The sequence below is a fragment of the Canis lupus genome, chromosome 24, assembly GCF_048164855.1.
Source record: "Canis lupus baileyi chromosome 24, mCanLup2.hap1, whole genome shotgun sequence".
Taxonomy (NCBI): Eukaryota; Metazoa; Chordata; class Mammalia; order Carnivora; family Canidae; genus Canis; species Canis lupus.
The window spans coordinates 42,286,374-42,307,089 of NC_132861.1; the positions used below are offsets into that span (position 1 = coordinate 42,286,374).

General features: G+C 39.5%; 1 protein-coding gene and 1 long non-coding RNA gene across 3 annotated transcripts; one reads left to right on the top strand and one right to left on the bottom strand.

Moving 5' to 3' along the window:
• Positions 1-6,123: 6,123 nt before the first annotated feature.
• On the top strand, positions 6,124-9,413 carry CCL20 (C-C motif chemokine ligand 20). Of its 2 annotated transcripts, none has more exons than XM_072797154.1 (4): positions 6,124-6,291; positions 7,398-7,512; positions 8,221-8,298; positions 8,920-9,413. In XM_072797154.1, the coding sequence occupies exons 1-4, from the start codon at positions 6,210-6,212 to the stop codon at positions 8,939-8,941; spliced, it is 297 nt and encodes a 98-aa protein (XP_072653255.1). In that variant the 5' UTR covers positions 6,124-6,209; the 3' UTR covers positions 8,942-9,413. The 2 variants fall into 2 exon arrangements, with proteins under 2 accessions (XP_072653255.1, XP_072653257.1); XM_072797156.1 differs by having other exon boundaries at positions 6,125-6,291; positions 7,401-7,512.
• LOC140616119 (uncharacterized) lies at positions 8,868-12,486 on the bottom strand. Its single transcript, XR_012016646.1, has 3 exons — positions 12,342-12,486; positions 10,352-10,543; positions 8,868-9,341 (listed from the first exon to the last, which is right to left on the bottom strand). It is a non-coding gene; the product is annotated as an uncharacterized lncRNA (long non-coding RNA).
• Positions 12,487-20,716: the final 8,230 nt, after the last annotated feature.

A 20,716-nucleotide genomic window follows, 5' to 3' on the forward strand; every position in this document is an offset into this window, starting at 1 on the left:
ACTTAGGAATATGTCTGAGATATTTGGAAAGAATAGCCAGAAAGTACATTCCAGTGTGATAAATAGCTTTCTAATAAATTAGGTTTGAAATAATTTTAGGTTAAATTTCTCATTAACATGTTCATTGACCAAAAAAAAAAAAAAAAAAAAAAAAAAACTCAGTTGAAGGTCACATTAAAAAAAAAATTTTAAGTGACCCATCTATCAAAGTAAGCATTGGGAAATGCAATTTCAATCAATGTAAAAAAAGTACCCAAATAACCTGTTCAAAAAGCCAGTGTAATTCAGAGGTGAGAGAGAGGGAAGAGAAAAGGAGAGACAACAGGAATGGAGGAAGAAGTAAAAATGTAGACAGACTGCAGGCAGTCATAAAGAAGGAGTGAGGATCTGTGGACTGGTGCGGGTGTTAGACCTAGGTAGGTGGAGAATTTTTTATTGTTGTTATGAGCCTTGTTAGGATTATATCTTAACCATATACCATAAAATTCACTCTTTCCAAGTGCACAATTTGTGTCTCAGTATGCTCATAGTGTTATGCAACCCTCACTACCACCTATTTTTAGATTATAAAAGAAACCACATACCCCTTAGCAATCTGTCTCCATCCCCTCCCTTTCCCCTGACACTCCACCCTACCCCAGACAATCACTATTCTACTTCCTGACTCTATAGACTTACCACTTTTGAACATTTCATACAAATGAAATCATATAATACAAGGCCTTTTATGCTCAGTTTTTTTTTCACTTAGTACAGTGTTTTTAAGACTTATTCGTCTTATTGTATCCATCAGTACTTCATTTTTATTGCTAAATAGTATTCCATGGTACACATTTACCATATTTTATTTACCTTTTCATCAGTTGATGACATTTGGTTTGTTTCCACTTTTTTGGTCATTATGAATAACGCTGCCATGAACACTCATGTACAAGTTTTTGTGTGGGCATGTGTTATCACTGATCTTGGATGTATACCTAGGAGTAAAATTGCAGAATCATATGGTAATTCTATGATTAACTGTTTGAGGCACTGTTAAACTATTTTTCAAAGTTTGGAGTAAATCATGAGGATTTACTCCTGAGTTTTCTTCTCCCACTGCGGATATTGCTGCTATGAAGAAATTTCATAATTTTAGCACCTATATTTAGGTCTATGATCCATTTTGTGTTAATTTTTGTGCATGTTGTGAGGTAAGGGGTGAACATCATTCTTCAACATGCGGATATCCAGTTGTCCCAGCACCATTTGTTGTTGTTTTTTAAAAATATTTTATTTAAATTCAGTTTGCCAACATATAGTATATAACACCCAGTGTTCATCCCATCAAGTGCCCTCCTTAGTGCCCATCACCGAGCTTACCCCATCCCCCCAACGACCTCCCTTCTGCAACCCTGTGTTCGTTTCCCAGTTAGGAGTCTCTCATGGTTTGTCTTCCTCTCTAATTTTTCCCCACTCAGTCCCTCTCTTTTCCCTTATAGCCCCTTTCACTATTTCTTATATTCCACATGTGTGTAAAACAACATGATGATTGTCTTTCCCCAACTGACTTCTTTCTCTCAGAATAATACCCTCCAGTTCCATTCACATAGATGTAAATGGTGGGTATTCATCCTTTCTGGTGGCTGAGTACTATTCCATTGTGTATATAGATCATATCTTCTTTATCCATTCATCTCTCAAAGGACATCATGGCTCCTTCCACAGTTTGGCCACTGCGGATATTGCTGCTATGAATATTGGGGTGCAGTTGTCCCATCATTTCACTACATCTCTATCTTTAGGGTAAATACCCAATAGTACTATAACTGGTGATAGGGTAGCTCTATTTTTAACTTCTTGAGGAACCTCTACACTGTTTTTAGAGTAGCTGCACCAGCTTGCATTCCCACAAACATTGCAAGAGGGTTCCCCTTTCTCCACATCCTTGTCAATACTTGTTGTTTCCTGTCTTGTTAATTTTAGCCATTCTCACTGGTGTGAGATGGTATCTCATTGTGGTTTTGATTTATATTTCCCTGATGACAAGTGATGCGTAGCATTTTCTCATAGGCTTGTTGGCCATGCATAGGTCTCCTTTGGAGAAATGTCTGTTCATGTCTTCTGCCCATTTCATGACTGGATTGTTTATTTCTTGGGTTGATTTTGATAAGTTCTTTATAGATTTCTTTTGTATTTTTTATTGGAGTTCGATTTGCCAACACATAGTGTAAGACCCAGTGTTCATCCCATCAAGTGCCCACCTCAGTGCCCATGACCCAGTCACCCCATCCCCCTGCCCACCTCTCTTCCCACTGCATCTTGTTCATTTCCCAGAGTTAGGAGTCCCTTATGTTTTGTCACCCTCTCTGATTTTTCCCACTCATTTTCTCTCTTTTCCCCTATGATCCCTTTCACTATTTTTTATAATATTCCCCGTATGAAGGAAACCATGTGATGATTGTTAAAAGACCTTTTTTCTTCCATTTAAGGATCTTGGCACCACTAAAGAAAAATAAGTTGACTAAACAAGGGTGTTTATATCTGGACTCTTAATTCTTTTCCATTGATCTAAATGTGTACACTTATGCCAGTACCACATGTCTTAATTACTGTAGTTTTACAGTAAGTTTTGGAATCAAGAACTGTAAGTCCTCTGACTTTATTCTTCCTTTTCTGTGTTGGGTTTGTTCTGGGCATTTGGGATCTCTAGTAATTCCGTATGAATTTGGGTATTGGCTTTTCTATTTCTGCAGATAAGCCAGCTGGAATTTTGATACGAATTGTGTTGAATCTGCAGATTGGGGGCGGGGAGGGGGGGGCTAGTGCCATGTTAACAATGTCATCTTTCCAGTTTATAACCTGGGAAGCCTTTTCATCTATTTAGAAGTCTTGGTACACCTGGGTGGCTCAGGGGTTGAGAGGATCTACCTTCGGCTCAAGTCGTGATCCTGGTGTCCTGGGATCAAGTCCCACATTGGGCTCCCCTCAGGGAACTTGCTTCTCCCTCTGCCTATGTCTCTGCCTCTCTCCGTATGTCTCTTAATGTATAAATTTTTAAAGATCTAAAAAAGTCTTCTTTAATAATATTTTGTAGTTTTAGTTATATTTTCCACATCTTTTGTTAAATTTATGCCTAGATATTTTATTATTTTTTAATTCAAATTAAAAAAGAATTAATTTATTCTTTTTAAATTCTTTTTTAATTACAAAAGTGACTGTTTTTAAATTTTATTTTCAGGTGAACATTATTATCAATGAACATTGAGAGTGTCTAGAAATACAATTGATTTTTGTATATTGATTTCAGATCTTGCAACCTTGATGAACCTACTAGTTCCAGTAGTTGTTTTTTAGTGGTTTCTTCAGGATTTTCTATATATAAGATCATGTCATCTGCAAATAAAATCGCTAAAACTTCCTTTCCAGTCTGGGTGCCTTCTCCTTCTCTTGTCTAGTTGTCCTGGCTGGAATCTCCAGTACAATTTTGAATAGAACTGGTGAGAATGGACATCCTTGTCTTGGGCTTGATCTCAGGAGGAAAATCATTCAGTCATTCAACAGTAAGTATAAGATTAGCTGTGGAATTGTTCATAGATAATCTTTATCAGGTTGAGGAAGTTCTATGCTCTTCCTAGTTTGTTGAGTGTTTTTATTATAATAGAGTGTTGGGTTTTGTCAAATACATTTCATACTTTTAAAAAATTCAGTTAATATTATGTATTACATTTCCTAGGATAAATCCCTCTTGCTTGTGTGATCCTTTTTATATGTTTCTGGATACAGTTTACTAATGTTTTGCTGAGTATTTTTGTGTGTGTCTATAATGACAAGGAATACTGGCTGGTAGTTTTACTTTCTTGTGATGTTGTTATCTTACTTTGGTCCTTGTAGAATGAGCTAGACATTGTTCCTTCTTCCTTTACTTACTGGTAAAGCCTGTGAAGGAATTGGTTTTAATTTTTCTTTGGATGTTTGGTAGAATTTACTAGTGAAGTTGTATGGGTCTGGGCTTTTTCTTTATGGAAATATTTTTAGTTACGGATGTGATATCTTTATTTGTTATGGAGCTTTTTAAACTCTAATGCTTATGTGAGTTAGTTTCAGGAATTTGTATCTTTCTACTAATTTGTCCCTTTCATCTCTACTATCTAACTTGTTGCGATACAATTGTTCATAGTCCTTTTTATTTCTTACAATTGGTAGTGATGACCTCTCTTTCATTCCCGAGTTTAGCAATTTGAGTTCTCTCACTCCCTGCACCCCCACACCTGCTTTGTCTTGTTTAGTCTAGTTCATGCTTGTTAATATTGTTGACCTCTTCAAAGAACCAACTTTTAGTTCCACTGATTTCCTCTGTTGTTTTGCTATTTCTTATTTCATGTATCCTTGCTGTAAGTTTCCCTCTGAGCAGTACTTTCACTGTTCCACGTGAATTTTGGTATGCTGTGTTTTTATTCATTTCAAAGTATTTTTTACTTTATTATTTCTTCTCTGACACATTGGCTATATAGGAAGGTGTCATTTAACATGCACATCTGATTATAAATTTCCCAAAGTTCCTTCTGTTATTGATTTTAATTTAATCCCATTGTGATTTGAAGGCATGCTTTGTATGATTTCAATCCTTTTAAACTTATTAAGACTTGCTCTATGACCTAGCATAGGATTTATCTTGGAGAATGTTCTATGTGCACTTGAGAAGGATATCTACTATGTTGTAGGGTGTTCTACAGATGTCTGTTGGGTCTAGTTGGTCTACAGTGTTGTTTGTGGATTTTCTGTCTGGTTTTCCTATTCATTATTGAAAAATAGTATTGAAATATTTGACTTTTACTGTTGAACTTTTATTCCTCCTTTTGAGTCTGTCAGGTTAGATTCATGTATTTTTGGGTGCTGTTATTAGGTGTATGTATAGTCATAATTCTTGTATCTTCCCAATGGATTGATCCTTTATTATTATGGAACTCCTTCTTTACCTATAGTAACACATTTTTTAAAAATCTATTTTTCCAGATATAGACATAGAAACTCCAGTTTTCTTTTGTTTATTGTTTATATGGTATATCTTTTTTGACCCATTTACTTTCAATATATTTGTGTGTAGTGGAGAGTTTTTGTTTAATGATTTCAGTGTTTTTTAAATAATCATGAAATACAAGTCATTTTTTTCTCTTGATGTACAATTCTAGGAATTTTAAAGTATATGTATATATGTGTAACCCATGCCTGTGATGGGATAAAAAAATCTCTTACCTCCAAAAACTCTTCCTACAAACCTAATCCTTAGCATACACTAATATTCATTCTCCTTTGTGGAGAGTTCTCATTACACCACCATAGGTTATGGATTCATAGTACATTATGATCATTATTATTATTATTTGACATTGATTTTGTTGATTGTCTCTTTTTCTTCAACCCTTCTGAGGCTTTGTATTAAGTTATGTAACTACCTCAGCATGCAGAGTTAAGGGCATGTGGGGATTATTTTCTGGGCTGCAATATTGATTAGAGTCATGCAAATATAGAAGATTCTTAGAATTGACATGATGAAGCTGAGGATTGAGTCTTATTTGAGGCTGGTATTTTCCACCAAAATTAGGAACACTACTATAGCATTGCCATATTACCTAATCTGAATGGTGGCCTAGAAATTCCAGGTCTTGGTGACAGCTGAGCACCAACTATGCAATTATAAATGCATCCCCAAGTATGCCTGGCATTCCACCTCATCCTCCTGCTCCCAGTTGACTCTGAAAGCAAATAGAATGTAACAATAGAGTCCTGTAATGTTTCTGTGTAGGGCTGACCTTTGTATCCTTGTTAATCCTTGTCCTCTCTTTTCAGAAACAAAAGATTAAATTAAAACTACATGAAAAACATTTCAGAGCCACAGGGCAGTGCTGCTTTTCCCTCTTTCCTCTTTGAAAACCCAAAGGATTTAGCAGGCTTTTCCCCTTCTCAAACACCACCCCCTCACCCTGACCTTCACGGCTTCCCAACATTAGGGAAAGGCAGGAAGTTTTCCCTGTGGTTTTTCTTTGTGACGACATGATGGGGCAGGTTGATCAATGGGGGAAAACCCATGTTAGAACACGCCTTCTGTGTACATTCCCAATATTTGCTATAAGTAGGGCCATCCCAGACCCAGGCTGCTATCAGAACCTAGCAGCACTCTCAGGGCACTGGGTACCCAGCACTGAGCAGATCTATTCTTTGAGCTGAAAATGATGTGCAGTAGCAAGAATTTGCTCTTGGCTGCTTTGATGATGTCAGTGCTGCTTCTCCACCTCTGCAGCAAGTCAGAAGGTAAGTATCACTCTTTCTGCTAACACAGGTAGAAGAACTGTTTTCATTCTCCTCTAAGCCTTGAGCTCACGTGGGTGTCCCCAAGGAATGGGAGGGTGCTAGAAAGTCTTCGGAAGTGATGGGAGTTGTCAGCTCATTGGTGAGTAAGGAGGGAACGGTTATTGCTGGTGATTAGGCTTTTTCTCTGCTGTCAATCCCAGCAGATATTTGGTGCAGGCTGGACTCTTAGAGACCCTCAAGGTCCAAAACAAGGCCTAAGTGCTATTTCTGGGAGTGATGTAAGTTGTGTAATGTTACCAGTGAATGAGGTCATTCTGAAATGCAGGTAGCAGTCCCACTTTTCCAACATTTTCACTTTCCACCTAAATAGTTTTAGTAGAGTTCAAAACTCATCCTTTAGGGGCAGATTATAGAATCTGACTTCTCCATCCTTACATGGTTTTGGGCTATTTTTTGCCAACTTAGAGATAGTATTTATCCCTTACCTTACAGTAGGTTATAATTTAACCTGGGGTAGTGTCTGAATATTGCTTTTTGACTATGCGAGTACATCCCTTTTAGCAACAGGTGCATTCCTGAAAATGCATGTATTGAATTTTTATGGCCAAAATAAAATATTTCCACCAATACAGTTGCAAAGTGCTTTTGCAGCTCCTATGAATTGCATTTTCCTTTGTAACTTCTTATCATTCCCCTCCTCTCAATGCTTGGTAGCCAAGTAATAGGCTGAAATCTCCATATTTATTCATTTTCTGAATTTGGAAGATTATAGGTATTTCTCCAAGTGGAAGATACTCCTATTCTTGAGTGGTTATAATGATCTTAAATAAAAGACTATCAGTTTGTGTTTCTCACTAAAGATATTCCTTTTGTTAGAAGTCATAGGCTTCTAAACTATATTATTGAACCCAAATCGCCCATCACATAAGCCTTTTTTTTTTTTTTAAGAGAGCTGGAAACTACATTAAATCAGGCCTCAAAGACATTGGAACTGTTTCTCTAAGTAGTTTCTTTACCATATACAATCACAACTTCAAGTAGTTCCATGATAGCTATTACAGGATACATTCATCCATGTGGACTCAATCCTTTTAATTTCTTTTCAGCAGCAAGCAACTTTGATTGCTGTCTTCGATATACAGAACATATGGTTCCTCCCGGATCTATCATGGGCTTCACACAACAGCTGGCCAATGAAGCTTGTGACATCAATGCCGTTATGTAAGTTATTAATTGACTGTCATTCAATTGTGTTAGGAATATGTGAGAATTTCAAGTATAAAAATTTTTACCTTTCTGGAGTTTCAGAAATAATTGATGTGGCAAAGATATGCTTGTTTTGATAGTACATATGTATTTCAAAGTTTAGATAGGACTAGAATAAGGTAAAAGCTTAGTTCTTAAAAAAAAAACAGAGTTGAGGGCAAAATCACTTTTTAAGATATACTTATTAGCTACTAACATGCCATCTCGGGAAAATACGAGAGATAAATTTTGAAATGAGCATCTTCTACCAGAGAATGGTTGGGGCTGTATGTAAAAACTCAGAGTTATTATACTTTCAAATGTACTATTCTTGATTCATATAGGATGTTATACTTTGAAATGATATCAGTCATTGGTTGGATATACACATATTTTGTGTAACCACCAGCAACAAAATTAAATTACAGTTCTGAGACTTATTTTCCAGTCATTGCACATCTATTTATACAGAGAATGTAAGAGAGAATCCTTTCATTTCTTGCAGCAAGCTTTATCAGAAACAATTTTTTTTTGTGTGTGATGTTTCACCTCTGAAATAAAATTCTTAGTGGGTAGAGCAGTCCATTGGAATACAAAATTTCCATTGCATGCTCTATGAAATAGCCATTCAAAACTCTTTAAGCACGAATCACATTTTCTGAGTTTGTTTGTTTGTTTGTTTAGCTTTTACACAAAGAAAAAAAAGGCTGTGTGTGCAGATCCAAAGAAGAAATGGGTGAAACGGACTGTGCGTCTCCTCAGGTATGGGACATTTGCCATTGGCTCCTCTTCAAATGTCTGGGGCAAGGGCCATGCTGGATCACAGGCTCACTGGGACCCTTATGCCTAAACACTATAGAATTGTATTTATTTTATTGATTTTAAGGATTGATTTATTTATTTGAGAGAGAGAATCTCAAGCAGACTCCCTGCTGAGTGTGGAGGCTGATGCGGGGCTCGATCTCACAACCCTGAGATCATGACCTGAGCCGGAATCATGAGTCAGACATTTAACTGACTGAGCCATCTAGGCACCCCAGTACTGTAGAATTTTAAGGCGGGAAATTTGAGTCAAACCACATCAATGATAATAGAGAATAACATTTTATCAATATGAACAGAAGTCACCTAACACAAAGGTGCAGCAGGCACTGAACTTAAAGATATAAGTGTCTGGTCCTGTTTCTGTCATCAGCTAGCTGAGTTACATTGGGCAAGGCCCTTCCTCTCTGAACCTCGATTATCTCCTCTGGACTCTGAGCTGCTGGCATCCTGAGATGAGATTAGGGGGTGAGGGGCAACCTTCAGGCACAAAAGCCATTCCTCCCAGCTGGTTGCCCTGTTTTTGCTTATTTTTTCCTTTTTTTTTTTTTTTCTCTACAGCCATAGAGTCAAGAAGATGTAAAAAGCTGATGCTCTCTGGAATGGAATTGGACAGAACCCATGAACAAAAAGAATCTAGCTGGAGTTGGTGGTTGAGAGTTTAGCACATACTTGATTTGTGCTTCAGGGGACTTGTCCAATTAATGAAGTTGATACATATTGCATCATAGTTTGCTTTGTTAAGCATCACATTAGAGTCAAACTCTATTTTATGTTATTTATATATATATATATATATATGTTTTTTTGTTTCTTCTATTTAATACTAATTTCCTATAAGCTATTCATGTTTAGTATGATGTATAATATTGTGTTCAGAGGAATGAGGTTATATGGACTTTTTGTAAGCAGCGAGCTCTTTGTCCAAAACAATTTAACATTCTTCTTTTATATCCTTTGTTTCCTACACTGTTGTAATTATCCTGTAAAAGAGAAAAATGATGGTAAAAGTAAATATTGAAAATAAAATAAAATAAAAATTGCTTGTTGATCAAGTTATATAGCACTTATTAAGATATATATTTAAAAGATTTTTAAAATATTTAAAGGTATTGTAAATATAAAACTTGGAGGGGAAATCATATTTCCCCATTCACCTCTGCCTGGCTGTTTCCCTTATCTCTGTTTCCTAGGGTCCTGGATTTCATTCTATATGAATTATAATGGAAAGGGTTTCTTTTTTTTTAAGTCAAAGTCATACAAAACAAAAATTAGAAAATCCATAGCTCCATTAGAGATCCATAGCTCAGTGTTTATTTATATAAAAATAGATCTGCCCTACAACCCAGCAATTGCACTGCTGGGGATTTACCCCAAAGATACAGATGCAATGAAATGCCAGGACACCTGCACCCCGATGTTTCTAGCAGCAATGTCCACAATAGCCAAACTGTGGAAGGAGCCTCGGTGTCCATCGAAAGATGAATGGATAAAGAAGATGTGGTCTATGTATACAATGGAATATTCCTCAGCCATTAGAAATGACAAATACCCACCATTTGCTTCAATGTGGATGGAACTGGAGGGTATTATGCTGAGTGAAGTAAGTCAATAGGAGAAGGATAAACATTATATGGTCTCATTCATTTGGGGAATATAAATAATAGTGAAAGGGAATAGAAGGGAAGGGAGAAGAAATGGGTAGGAAATATCAGAAAAGGAGACAGAACATGAAGACTCCTAACTCTGGGAAACGAACTAGGGGTGGTGGAAGCGGAGGAGGGCGGGGGGTGGGGGTGAATGGGTGATGGGCACTGAGGGGGACACTTGACGGGATGAGCACTGGGTGTTATTCTGTATGTTGGCAAATTGAACACAAATAAAAAATAAATTTATTATAAAAAAACATGAAAAAAATTAAAAAAAAGCTTTTCAAAATAAAGTGTACCCATATACTTTGTGACTACAGTGACAATAACCACTTAGAAAATACCTTGAGAAATCTCTTTGTCCCTCTTTGTCACCAGCGGGGGACCCAGGAATGAGCATCTCGGCATAGAAACATTTCTCTATTTCAAAAGTCCTTATCATATTTAAGCAGTTTCCAAAAGGAAAGTGACCAAGCAGAGGGTTCTAGAAACTGCTTGCCTCACTAAGCAGAGGAGAAACTTGAGGTGTGTGAAGCCTAGCAAGAATCCAGAAATAAGATGAAAGTTTCCTGAACCAGAGGAGTTACTATCACAGTGTTTACGTAGCAAAGTCCATGCCTTGATACAGCACCTGGGACAATCTGCCTTAGATTCCAAAGGCCACGGAAGATCTCTGGAGGCAGGCATACTGATGATAGGATACAAAACTCAGACACAAACGCAAAAAACAAGGCATTGGTGGGTCATTGGCATAGAGCCAAGAGCTGTCAATGACCCAAATAGCCTGAAAGTCATCTCTATGCCCAGAAGAAATAACACTAAGTCATCAGGGAAAGTATGCTTAATATCCTGTTTGTTTATTTATTGAATATGGGGAGAGTACCTATTATGTGCCAAGTACTGAGCCAAGTGAAGCTTGTGATACCAAGAGATAAAGTTAGGACTTGGTCTTTGCTCCCAGGTAATTAGGGCTGAGCAGGGGGGTAAGAAGGAGGGGACAAGAAAATCAGCTATTACACACATGGTATGAGCACTTGGATAAAGAGAGTCACAGAGTACTGTAGGGCATCTGTAACGCGGGCTTCCAGAAGGAATAACTACTTGATTGAATCATATTAAGTAGCCAATACTCGATGTTCTTGAACCATGAGGATGGCAATTGTATATGGTTCCATGTTTAAGCTGAGGTATGAGGGACCAGTAGGAGCCACCCAGTTGGAAAGGTAGGAGGTGTTTGGAAATATCTGGGGGCATATTATAGTCCTCACAATGTCTGAAGGCGGGGTACTATGGGTATTTAGTGGGCAGGAGAACAGGGATGCTAAACCAATTGGAATGCACAGGATAGTCCTCCACAATGTTGCCCCATCAAAAATGTCAACCGTCTCACGAATGTGGCAAACCGGATGAAGCGGGAAGTATGCCAGGATTAGGGGTGGGGTGGAGTAGCTGCAGGCTCAGTGAAACTGTTACCTCAACCACGTCTAGTGGTTTGAACTTGAACATGGGAACTTGAACTGGGGTACCTTTGAAAAGGTCCAAGCAGGGGGACATGGGAGGTGGGAAGGAACAGAGGAGTAGTAGTGGCAGGGGGGTGGGGTAGCAGTAAGTAAGGTGAGAAATGGCGAGAACTCCATGAAAGGCAGGGGGAAAGACAGGTGCAGAGAGCTGAGTTTGGGATTTCTAAGAATCATCCTGTACCTGTTACCTTCTCTTGCACCCTCTCTGTTACCCATCCACCTGCACCTGTTACCCTCTCTTGGAACAGCACGGAGAAAGCAGGCCACTGTCAGGGGGCCAGGCACCAGGCTGACTCCTGGGTGGTCTGGGCAAGAGAGGAGCCTCGCAGAGCCAGAGAAGTAGCACATTTATGAGTGCTCTGAGGGCCGCTGGCTCCTCTGAGACCAGGAGTACTAATAACTATTAGCTGAGTTTCCAGAGACTGATCTATCCAGGTCAGAATGTCAACTTACTGATCACAGTGAAAACATTCCAGTGTCAAGTGCATGCCCATAAGCACATGGGTGGATCAGTGCATCCCCCTCCCCCCACAAGCTCAAATAGGAATCACAAAGCCCCATTGCTCAACATGGGATCTCAGCACAGAACCGAGTCCCGGCCATACTGTCGGAATTCCTTAGTCTCCCTGCCCTAACTGCGTTCTGGGATTAGGGAGGTCACTCCCAATGAACAGCTCTTCTTTTTCTTCCTTATTTTTCACTTTAGAAAATAAATCTCCTTCTATTTAACTTCTAATTTGGGTATAATTTACACACAATAAAAGTCATGGATCTTAAGACGTATAGCTTGATGAGTTTTTTCATAGGTACATACCTGTGTGATAACTCTGGGACATTCAAGATATTAAATGTTTTCAGCACCTGGCAGGCTCCCTCATGCCCCCTCGTGTCTGTACAGCCCCAGAATAGCAGCTGTTCTGACCTACTTTGTAATAGATCAGTTTGTCTTTACTTGGTTTCATAGAAATAGAACTACACAGAATGTACTGGCTTGGTTTCATAGAAATAGAACCAAACAGAACGTTTTTGGCTACTTTCACTAGCATCTTCTGTTTTTTTTTAACTTCTTTTTAATTATATATTTAATATGAATTAATTCTCATTCTTTGATTCAAGTGATCAAGAAGAAGCAAAGGCCTTCTTAAACTTCCATCAAGCCCCCTGCCTCTTTAGAGGTAGCACCAGGGGATGGGTTTTGCTCTATTTTGGTCTGAGTGGCTCTTTCTGTCTGTGCAGTCTTCTGGAGAACGTAGATCTCCACCACTAATTTGTAGAGTTTAATCCTCTCTCCCTGGAATTAATCTCTGACACTTGAATGCTTTTTAGTTTTTCCATCATATGTTTTCCAAATGTCTCTGTGTAGCCTGATAATGCAATTGTGGATTTGGTTTGTGTTCTCAGGGTTGTCTCCAAGTTCTTTACTACCTTACTAGTGCTTCCTATGCGTGTAGATGTCAATCAGAGGTCACATAAGGTAAAGGATGGGCAAATGTCTTTTGACTCTGGCAATCACCTCTGTAGTTCATTGGTGATTCTAGAAATAGAGGGCTGAAGAGGGAATAGTGAAAAATAGTTTGGCAGTGAAACCAAGAGGAAATAGAAGCCAGGAAGACAGATTTTTACATTTTTCTTCTTCAGATGGGAAAGCATTGAAAAAGCCAGAAGAAAGACAAACAGAAAGAGAAAGGGAGATTGAGAAGATATTGAGGATGTTAGAGTTGAAGACTCCAAGAGGGGGATAAATGGTGGTTAACTTTCCTCAGGAGGTGGGAGAAGTGGTTTCTAGAACACAGGCCAATGGAGGTATCTCTTCCTCTGGAACAAGAGACATGGAGGAAAGAGTGGGAGTAGGTGGAAAGTTTATATTTGAGGTTAGAGAAAGTTCACAGAGTTTGCATCTCATGATCCTGCTTTTTTTTTTGTGAAATATTCATAGTTTTTTGAGAGTGATGAGTGAAGAGTCAGGGTGAGAGCTGTGAGATGGAAGAGGAAGCTTGGAGCCAGTGAAGGACACGAGACACACCAAATGATTGCTCCACAATGTTAGGGTTTATCGAGGCCAGAGATAATCAATGTGCTGTGCTTCCAACTGGCGTGTGCCAGGCAGCCTGTTGTAGCTTGGGTGTAAGAACAGAGACCTAATTAGACTGGTCCAGATTTAGGCTTTGCCTCTAGAAACAGTGTAAGGACAAGAGGGCAAAAGTCAATGATGAGGGGAAAGAGAGTGGTTGAAGTGCTCAACCGTGGGCTCTGGACCAGAGGAAAGAAGATGGAGCCCGAAGGTATCTGAGAGACTGGAGAAAATGGAGAGACCCTCAAATAAAAGGCCTCAACATGGTGAAAAAGTAGGAGGGGGGGGTGGCTGGAGGGGCTGGCATGGCTCCAGGAGCCAAGGTCCAGGATTATGACTGTGGTGTGTGGCTCAAGTGGAATGTGGAACTGAAAGGCGATCAGGTTGGATGGGCCACCCACGTGGATGTTTCTTACCACTGTATATTAGGGAAAGTACAAAAGCATTGAATCAGGGGCGCCTGTGTGGCTCAGTCAGTTTAGTGTCTGACTCTTGGTTTGGGCTCCGGTCATGATCTCAGGGTGTTAAGATCGAACTCTGAATCAGGTTCGGGGTAGAGACTGCTTCTCTACCTCTCTCTCTGCACACCCCCCCCCACCACCTGCTTGAGCACTTGCGTGCACACACTCTCTCTAAAGAAATAAATACGTCTTTAAAAAAATCCCAACAAACAAAAGTAGAGAATCTTACAAGGAGCCCTCCCTCACACAGCTTCAACCAACCAATGGCCGTCCTGTTAGACCTATAACACCAAACTCATATCTTCCCAATTATATCCTCCCTGAGTTTCTTTCCTAGATACTGGCAATTCCCAGATACCAAATTACTCACTCTATAAATATATAATGAAAATGCAAGAACAATTTCCTTACCATAGATTTAAAGATCAACACTGATTCTCTAAAATCACCAAATAAACCTGTCAGTGTTAAATATCACTGCATGAAAAAAAACCCAATTTGTTTCCCCCCAAAAGTTGTATTTATTTGCTTATATATATATTTGCAATTGAATTTGTTTGAATGAAAATCCAGATAAGGTCCACACACTGCATTTGTTTGCTTTGTTTCTTTTTACTTTTAATCTATGTTTCTTACTGTCCTGACCTTTGTGATTTATGTTTTGGAGAACACAGGTCATGTGTTCTGTAATTTCTCACCTTCTGGGTTTTGTTGATTTGTGTTCATATGCCATCATTTAGCATGTTCCCTAACTCTTAGTGACAAATAGAGGCTGAGTTGAAGCTTGATTTGAGGAGGGGGACGTTTTATAAGTGACACTGGGACACATCAACATAAAGTTGCCTGAATTGATGTCAGCAACAGGTATGATAGGAGAGACTGTGGCCCTGTGCCAAGGTCTTCAAAGAATGTAAAGAATTCATCAAGATCTTCACCTGACAGCTGGGAGGTGGGGTGAGTGGATGAGCTAATGACATGCATGTACTTCAAAGGAAGTGATGGGGCAGGGTTGTGGGAATGGAAAAGTGCCATCATGGAAGCACAGGACTGGTCTCAATCTGTTCCTGGCCCTGTGCTTCTCTTGAAACTCCCATATGGGAAGTGATAGTCTTGCCGTAGACTCAGGCTTCAACTGAGAGAAGGAGCTCAGGAAAGATGGAAGGACAGGAAAGAGTTGCCAGGAGAGGCTAGAGCGGGACATCATGAAGATGAGTTGGAGGCACATGACGGTTACTGGAGTGGGAGCATAAGAAGTCTGAGAAAGGACAGATGAATGCAAGGGTTTGGGTTTGGGTAGCAGTTGTGTCATCAATAAGATCTAGATTATTAAGTCTTGGTGCTAATATCACCTGCTAAGTGTGCTGATGTATTACGTCATTTAAACATGATGTAGGTATGATTTTTGTGTCCATCTCACAGACAGTGAAATTGAGGATCAGAGGAATTCAGGAATTTACCCAATGCAATACAGTCTTGTAAGATATGATGGAATTAGTTGGACACCAATTGTGCCCAGGCATTAACATAGAGGTGTTACTTTGTCAATGAAGACATCAGTACCTGTGGTGTTTGATGCCTCTTCCTTCCTTTCTTCCTTTCTTTTTTCCTTTCTTCCTTTCCTCTCCTCTCCTCTCTCTCCTCTCCTCTCCTCTCCTCTCCTCTCCTCTCCTCTCCTCTCCTCTCCTCTCCTTTCCTTTTTTCTTTCTTTCTTTCTTTCTTTCTTTCTTTCTTTCTTTCTTTCTTTCTTTCTTTCTTTCTTTCTCTTTCTTTCTCTCTCTCTCTCTCTCTCTCTCTCTCTCTTTCTTTCTTTCTTTCTTTCTATTTATTTACTTTGGAGAGAAAGCAGTGGGAGGGGCAGAGGGAGAGTGAGAGAGAATCTCAAGCAGACTCCTCGCTTGAGCCCCCAACCCGGGGCTCAAACTCAAGACCCTGAGATCACTACCTGAGCAGAAATCAAGAGTCCAGCGCTCAACTGACTGAGCCACCCGGGGTCCCCTATGTGTTTGACGCTTCTCAATGTTGGTTCTTTTTCTGGTTCCTTGCCATCTTCATAGTCCTCTATGTGTTCTGCTATTTTAGAAAGTATCAAAGTGTTACAATATGGAACATTTTAGATGTTTTGAGGGGGTATCAAAATGACTTAAAAAGTTTGTTTCTTCAAGAAATAAGCTCCTGTTGTGATGTGGGCCGTGCCAGACGCATGCCACAACATTGTCCTTTTTCTTTTTCATTAGAAGGTGGTTTGTCATCATTCCTATGGCCCCCTGGATTCGGGGGTGCAGAGTCCTCTGGCTCTCGGGAGCTGTGTTTCACAGCTTGAAGGTATTCTGTGTCCGCCGTCTCCAGCCCCAGGGCTCCCCGGGCAGGGTTTGGCCTCACCACCTGTGTCTTCCTCTCGCCACCACGCCACCCTGCTGGGCCCTGCCCTGGCCTGCCCCACGCCCTCCTTCACTGTACAGATCGGCCTGACAATCTCCAGGTGTGAAACCTGCCTGCTGATGAGTCAGCCCAGGTGGAAATGTCACTTACGGTGAAGGAGTGTTTTCTGCTTTACAACGAAGCAGGTAAAAATATTTCTCCCAAAAGCCAAACTAGAAACCCCCAACAACACAGAGTGTTGGGCTGTCTCCTCCCTGAGCCTGGCTGCCTCCCTTCTTGGTACCTAATCTTATTTTCTCATATCCGCTTTGCTTTAATCTCACATACCTGTTTGATTTCCTGATTCCTACCTTTTCTTTCAATAAATCAGCAGGCTTCAATTCTTTGCTTGGCCAACCCAGACCTCATGATGTGTTGCCCCCTTTCTGGTGACCTGATCTAAGCTGGTCTTCCAAGTTACTAACTTCATAGCATCCTGTAAATACTTAGATACGCTGGCAAGGAGTTGGTGTCTCTGTTTTCACATTTATAAAGTGAGGGTAATTGTGGCACTTGCCCTATAGGATTGTTAAAAGGATTAACTTAATTTAGGGACCATTCTCAGCAGCTTGTAGACACCCAAATATTATCATTTCTGCCACTTGCACTAACTGTAAATATTTATTCACTTATTCACAGTTGGCTGGTTTCTTGACTATCTTCTGATATGTTAATATAAGTTCATTGTTTCACAGATTTCTTTCGACTTGCTCACTTCTATATACCCAACACCTAGAACAGTGACTACTTTGGGAGGATTCTCAATAAATAATAGTTAAATGAAATTATTTCTGTAAAACACTAATTGGGCATGTGTTATAAGAATACCTAGAAGAAGTATGTAAGATATAAGGATATCTTAGGATATAAAAACATATAGAGGATATAAGAGGATAGAAGAATACCTATAAGAATAGTCACAGAGGAAAATGAAAAGAGAAACCCAAGTCTGATTATTTTTCTTAATTCCAGGCTTTGAAATAATGGGTAATTTTTTTAACATTTATTTTTCTTTTTTGAAAAATTCTCTACCATGTACATATATTAATTTCATAATCAGAAAAAATCTTTAAAATATTATCTAAAGTTTTGATGAAATATCTGGACTTACTTAGAACAGAAATAGCTACCTGATTTTATCTCTTATCTGTTAAGAATAGAAACTTCTAGAGATTCTGATTTATTAGGTCTAGAGTGAGGTCCAAGAATCTATTTCTATAAGGGCCCGGTGGATTCTCATGGTCAAGTGAATTTGGTTCCTGGAAAAAGTTAATGAGTAAGGGAAAAGACCGACCTATTTATCCCCTGTGGAGATTAGGATCAGCCTAGAAGAGTCCTATCTATCTATTTATTCATTTATTTATTTAGGAGCAAGACAGTGCAGGGAGAAGGAGCAGAGGGAGAGGGAGAGAGAATCCCAGGCAGACTCTGTGTTGAGTATAGAGTATGACAAAGGCCTTGATCTCATGACCCTGAGATCCCAACTTAAGCTGAAACCAAGAGTCAGTTGCTCAACTGACTGTACCACCTGGGTGCCCCTAGAAGAGTCCTGTCTTAAAAGGGTCTCTAAACTGGGAGGTTGATTAAAGAAAGGCTGGTGAAAGGAAGAAAAATTTTGTTTTCTTCCCCAGCAGATGGTCTTCTTCATCTAAAGGAAATGAGTGATCTTTTTCTCCCTACACAATGGGATCAGGTCACCCCTTGCTTCAAGGTGGTGCCATGTTGTACATGTCCACCATTGGGACCAGGAAGAGAGCTATCAAAATGGAACAAGCACCCAGAATTACATGGTCAGCAGGAGATGAGGCTGGGAATGGAGCCAAGGTCAGCTTGGTCCCCAAATCCACACCTTTAGAGCTACTGAGGAGAAAGAAACCATCCAGGTATGGAATGTTGGTAGCATTCCAGGCACATGTATCATATTCAGGATCCTTTTGCCCCTCTATTCCAGAGCTCAACAGAATACCTGTCACATGCTAGGTACCCAGGAAATACCTGCCAAGTTAATAAATAATCATGAATTTGCCTGCTCCCTTACAACACCATAAACCTGTGACTTTCTTTAACATCAAGTCTTTAGTTTTCAGAGAAATCAATGCAGTTGATACCCAAAAGAGGGATAAGAAATTAAAAGGAATTTGGGCACAGTTGTGTTCTACCTATGTCATCTGTAGAAAGCAACACCCCCATGTCACTAGCAGAGTTGGAATACTGGAAGCAGATGGGCTTCCATTCTCAATTATTTTTCAGGCTCTCAAAGGTGACATTAGAAGAAACTTGCCTCTCCACTTTGATTTCTGATTTAAGTTCACTGTACACATACCCATGGTCACTTGTCTTTTTCAAAATTACAGATGTCTGCTAAGTTTCTGTCATATTGTTTTGCTCTATTTTCTTGTCCATCTTTAATCAACTCTCCAACTACTTGGTTGGAGTTGGATCCATTGAAAAGTAAGGTTAGTGAGCATATCAGGGTGAGGATCCAGGCAAGAATAAAAATGAGTAAGTAGGGAGGTGAACGGAAATTGTCATTTATTTGAAAAGAGACCCGAATGAATTAAATACATTGCTCTTTGCTTACGGCAACAAGTGAGTAAAAGACCAAAGTAAAGGCCTCTGAGGTCACTTTTAAGAAATGTCATTAGTTTTAGATTGTGCCTTTCACTCTAAGTCCCTGTTTTAAAATAATCATCCTTCAGATTGCTTCTGATCTTTTACCTCGTAATGCTGTGAATCTGTGATGTATTACTTTAAGATCTTGTTTTGGTATATTAACAATAACAGGAATGTGCTTCAAGCTAATAAAAATATTTTTTTTTAAGAGCTGGTTGTGTATTGGGACATCTGGGTGGCTCAGTGGTTGAGCATCTCTCTTTGGCTCAGGTCATGATTCCAGGGTCCTGGTATCGAATCCTGCATAAGGATCCCCACAGGGATCCTGATTCTCCCTCTGCCTGTGTCTCTGCCTCTCTCTCTCTCTCTCTGTCTCTCATAAGACAAAATCTTAAAAAAAGAGCTGGTAGTGTATCACATGCAATTATTAGCTTAATACACATTCTGTAAAGTAAAAATATAGATTTTTAAGTCGCAGTTTAACGTGGGCATTTCCATTACCGAATGGTTTTGAAAGAAGCTATTTCATTCTTTCTGCAAAGCTGGCTGTTCCCATCAGAGAGTTCCTGCTAGGTTGATAAACTACTGAGGACAATAATGTCATCCGTAGGAGAGGAAAGTTTGGAAATATCAAAATGTCAGCATGGAGATTCTTGCATCAGATGGAATGTTGACCTCATGACATCCCTAAGCCTTTACACCTTAAGATCCCACATACCTGGTCATGGATTTTCATGTTTGGCAGATTGCATCATAATTACCTGGAGAGATTTTAAAAATACATGTTAGGCTCCACCTGCAGAGATTGTTCTATGGGTTTTGGGTGGAGTCTGATAAGCTATTATTTTCTCTCAAGTGTCCAGGGTGGTTTGATGTTCCAGATTTTGGAATCCCTGCCAAATGTAAATTCCTGTTCTTTCAAAATATCTTCTATTTTAAGATGTATGTTTCTCAGATTCACAAAACTTTATCAGAGTGCAGACGATAGACACCACTACAGGGATTTTGACCAAAAAATGTTTTAATAGAGGAATTAGTCTTAGAAAATTATTGGAAAGGTTGACAGAAGGCATTCAAAGTTGAGTCTCCAGAAATAATTTGAGAACCAGAAGGAACTGACGCACCATGGGAATTGAGAATATCGATTGAAATCAATCACTGCTGGTAGTAGCTCTGCTGTCACCCCTTTAGCCGCCTCTCGACTATCTAGAAACTGAAAAATAGACTCTTACAGCTCCAACCCAAGGAATAGAAAGCCTCATCAAGAGGCACAGATTACTTGTTACCCTTCAAGCTAGAGATGGATGTGAAATGCTAGAAAAGGCTAGCAAACCTCATGATTTCATGGCTTTGCCAGAGAGTAAAAAACCAGAGAATGGCCTTATTGCTACATTCCAAATCTTGAACTCCTACATCTATTAGGCAGATCCAGTCACACTCAGCATCCTGGCTGAAAGAGGTTTGAAAAATGTGGCTTTAGCTTTCCAACCTCTCTGATTACAAAAGGAAGGCAGAGGCGAGGCTGAGTTGGTCCATCTCTGACATCCAGCACACTGGGAGAACAGATGGCCTTGTAGGAAGGCGATTTCTATAATGTAGAGCAAAGTCACTTGTCTGACCATTGTG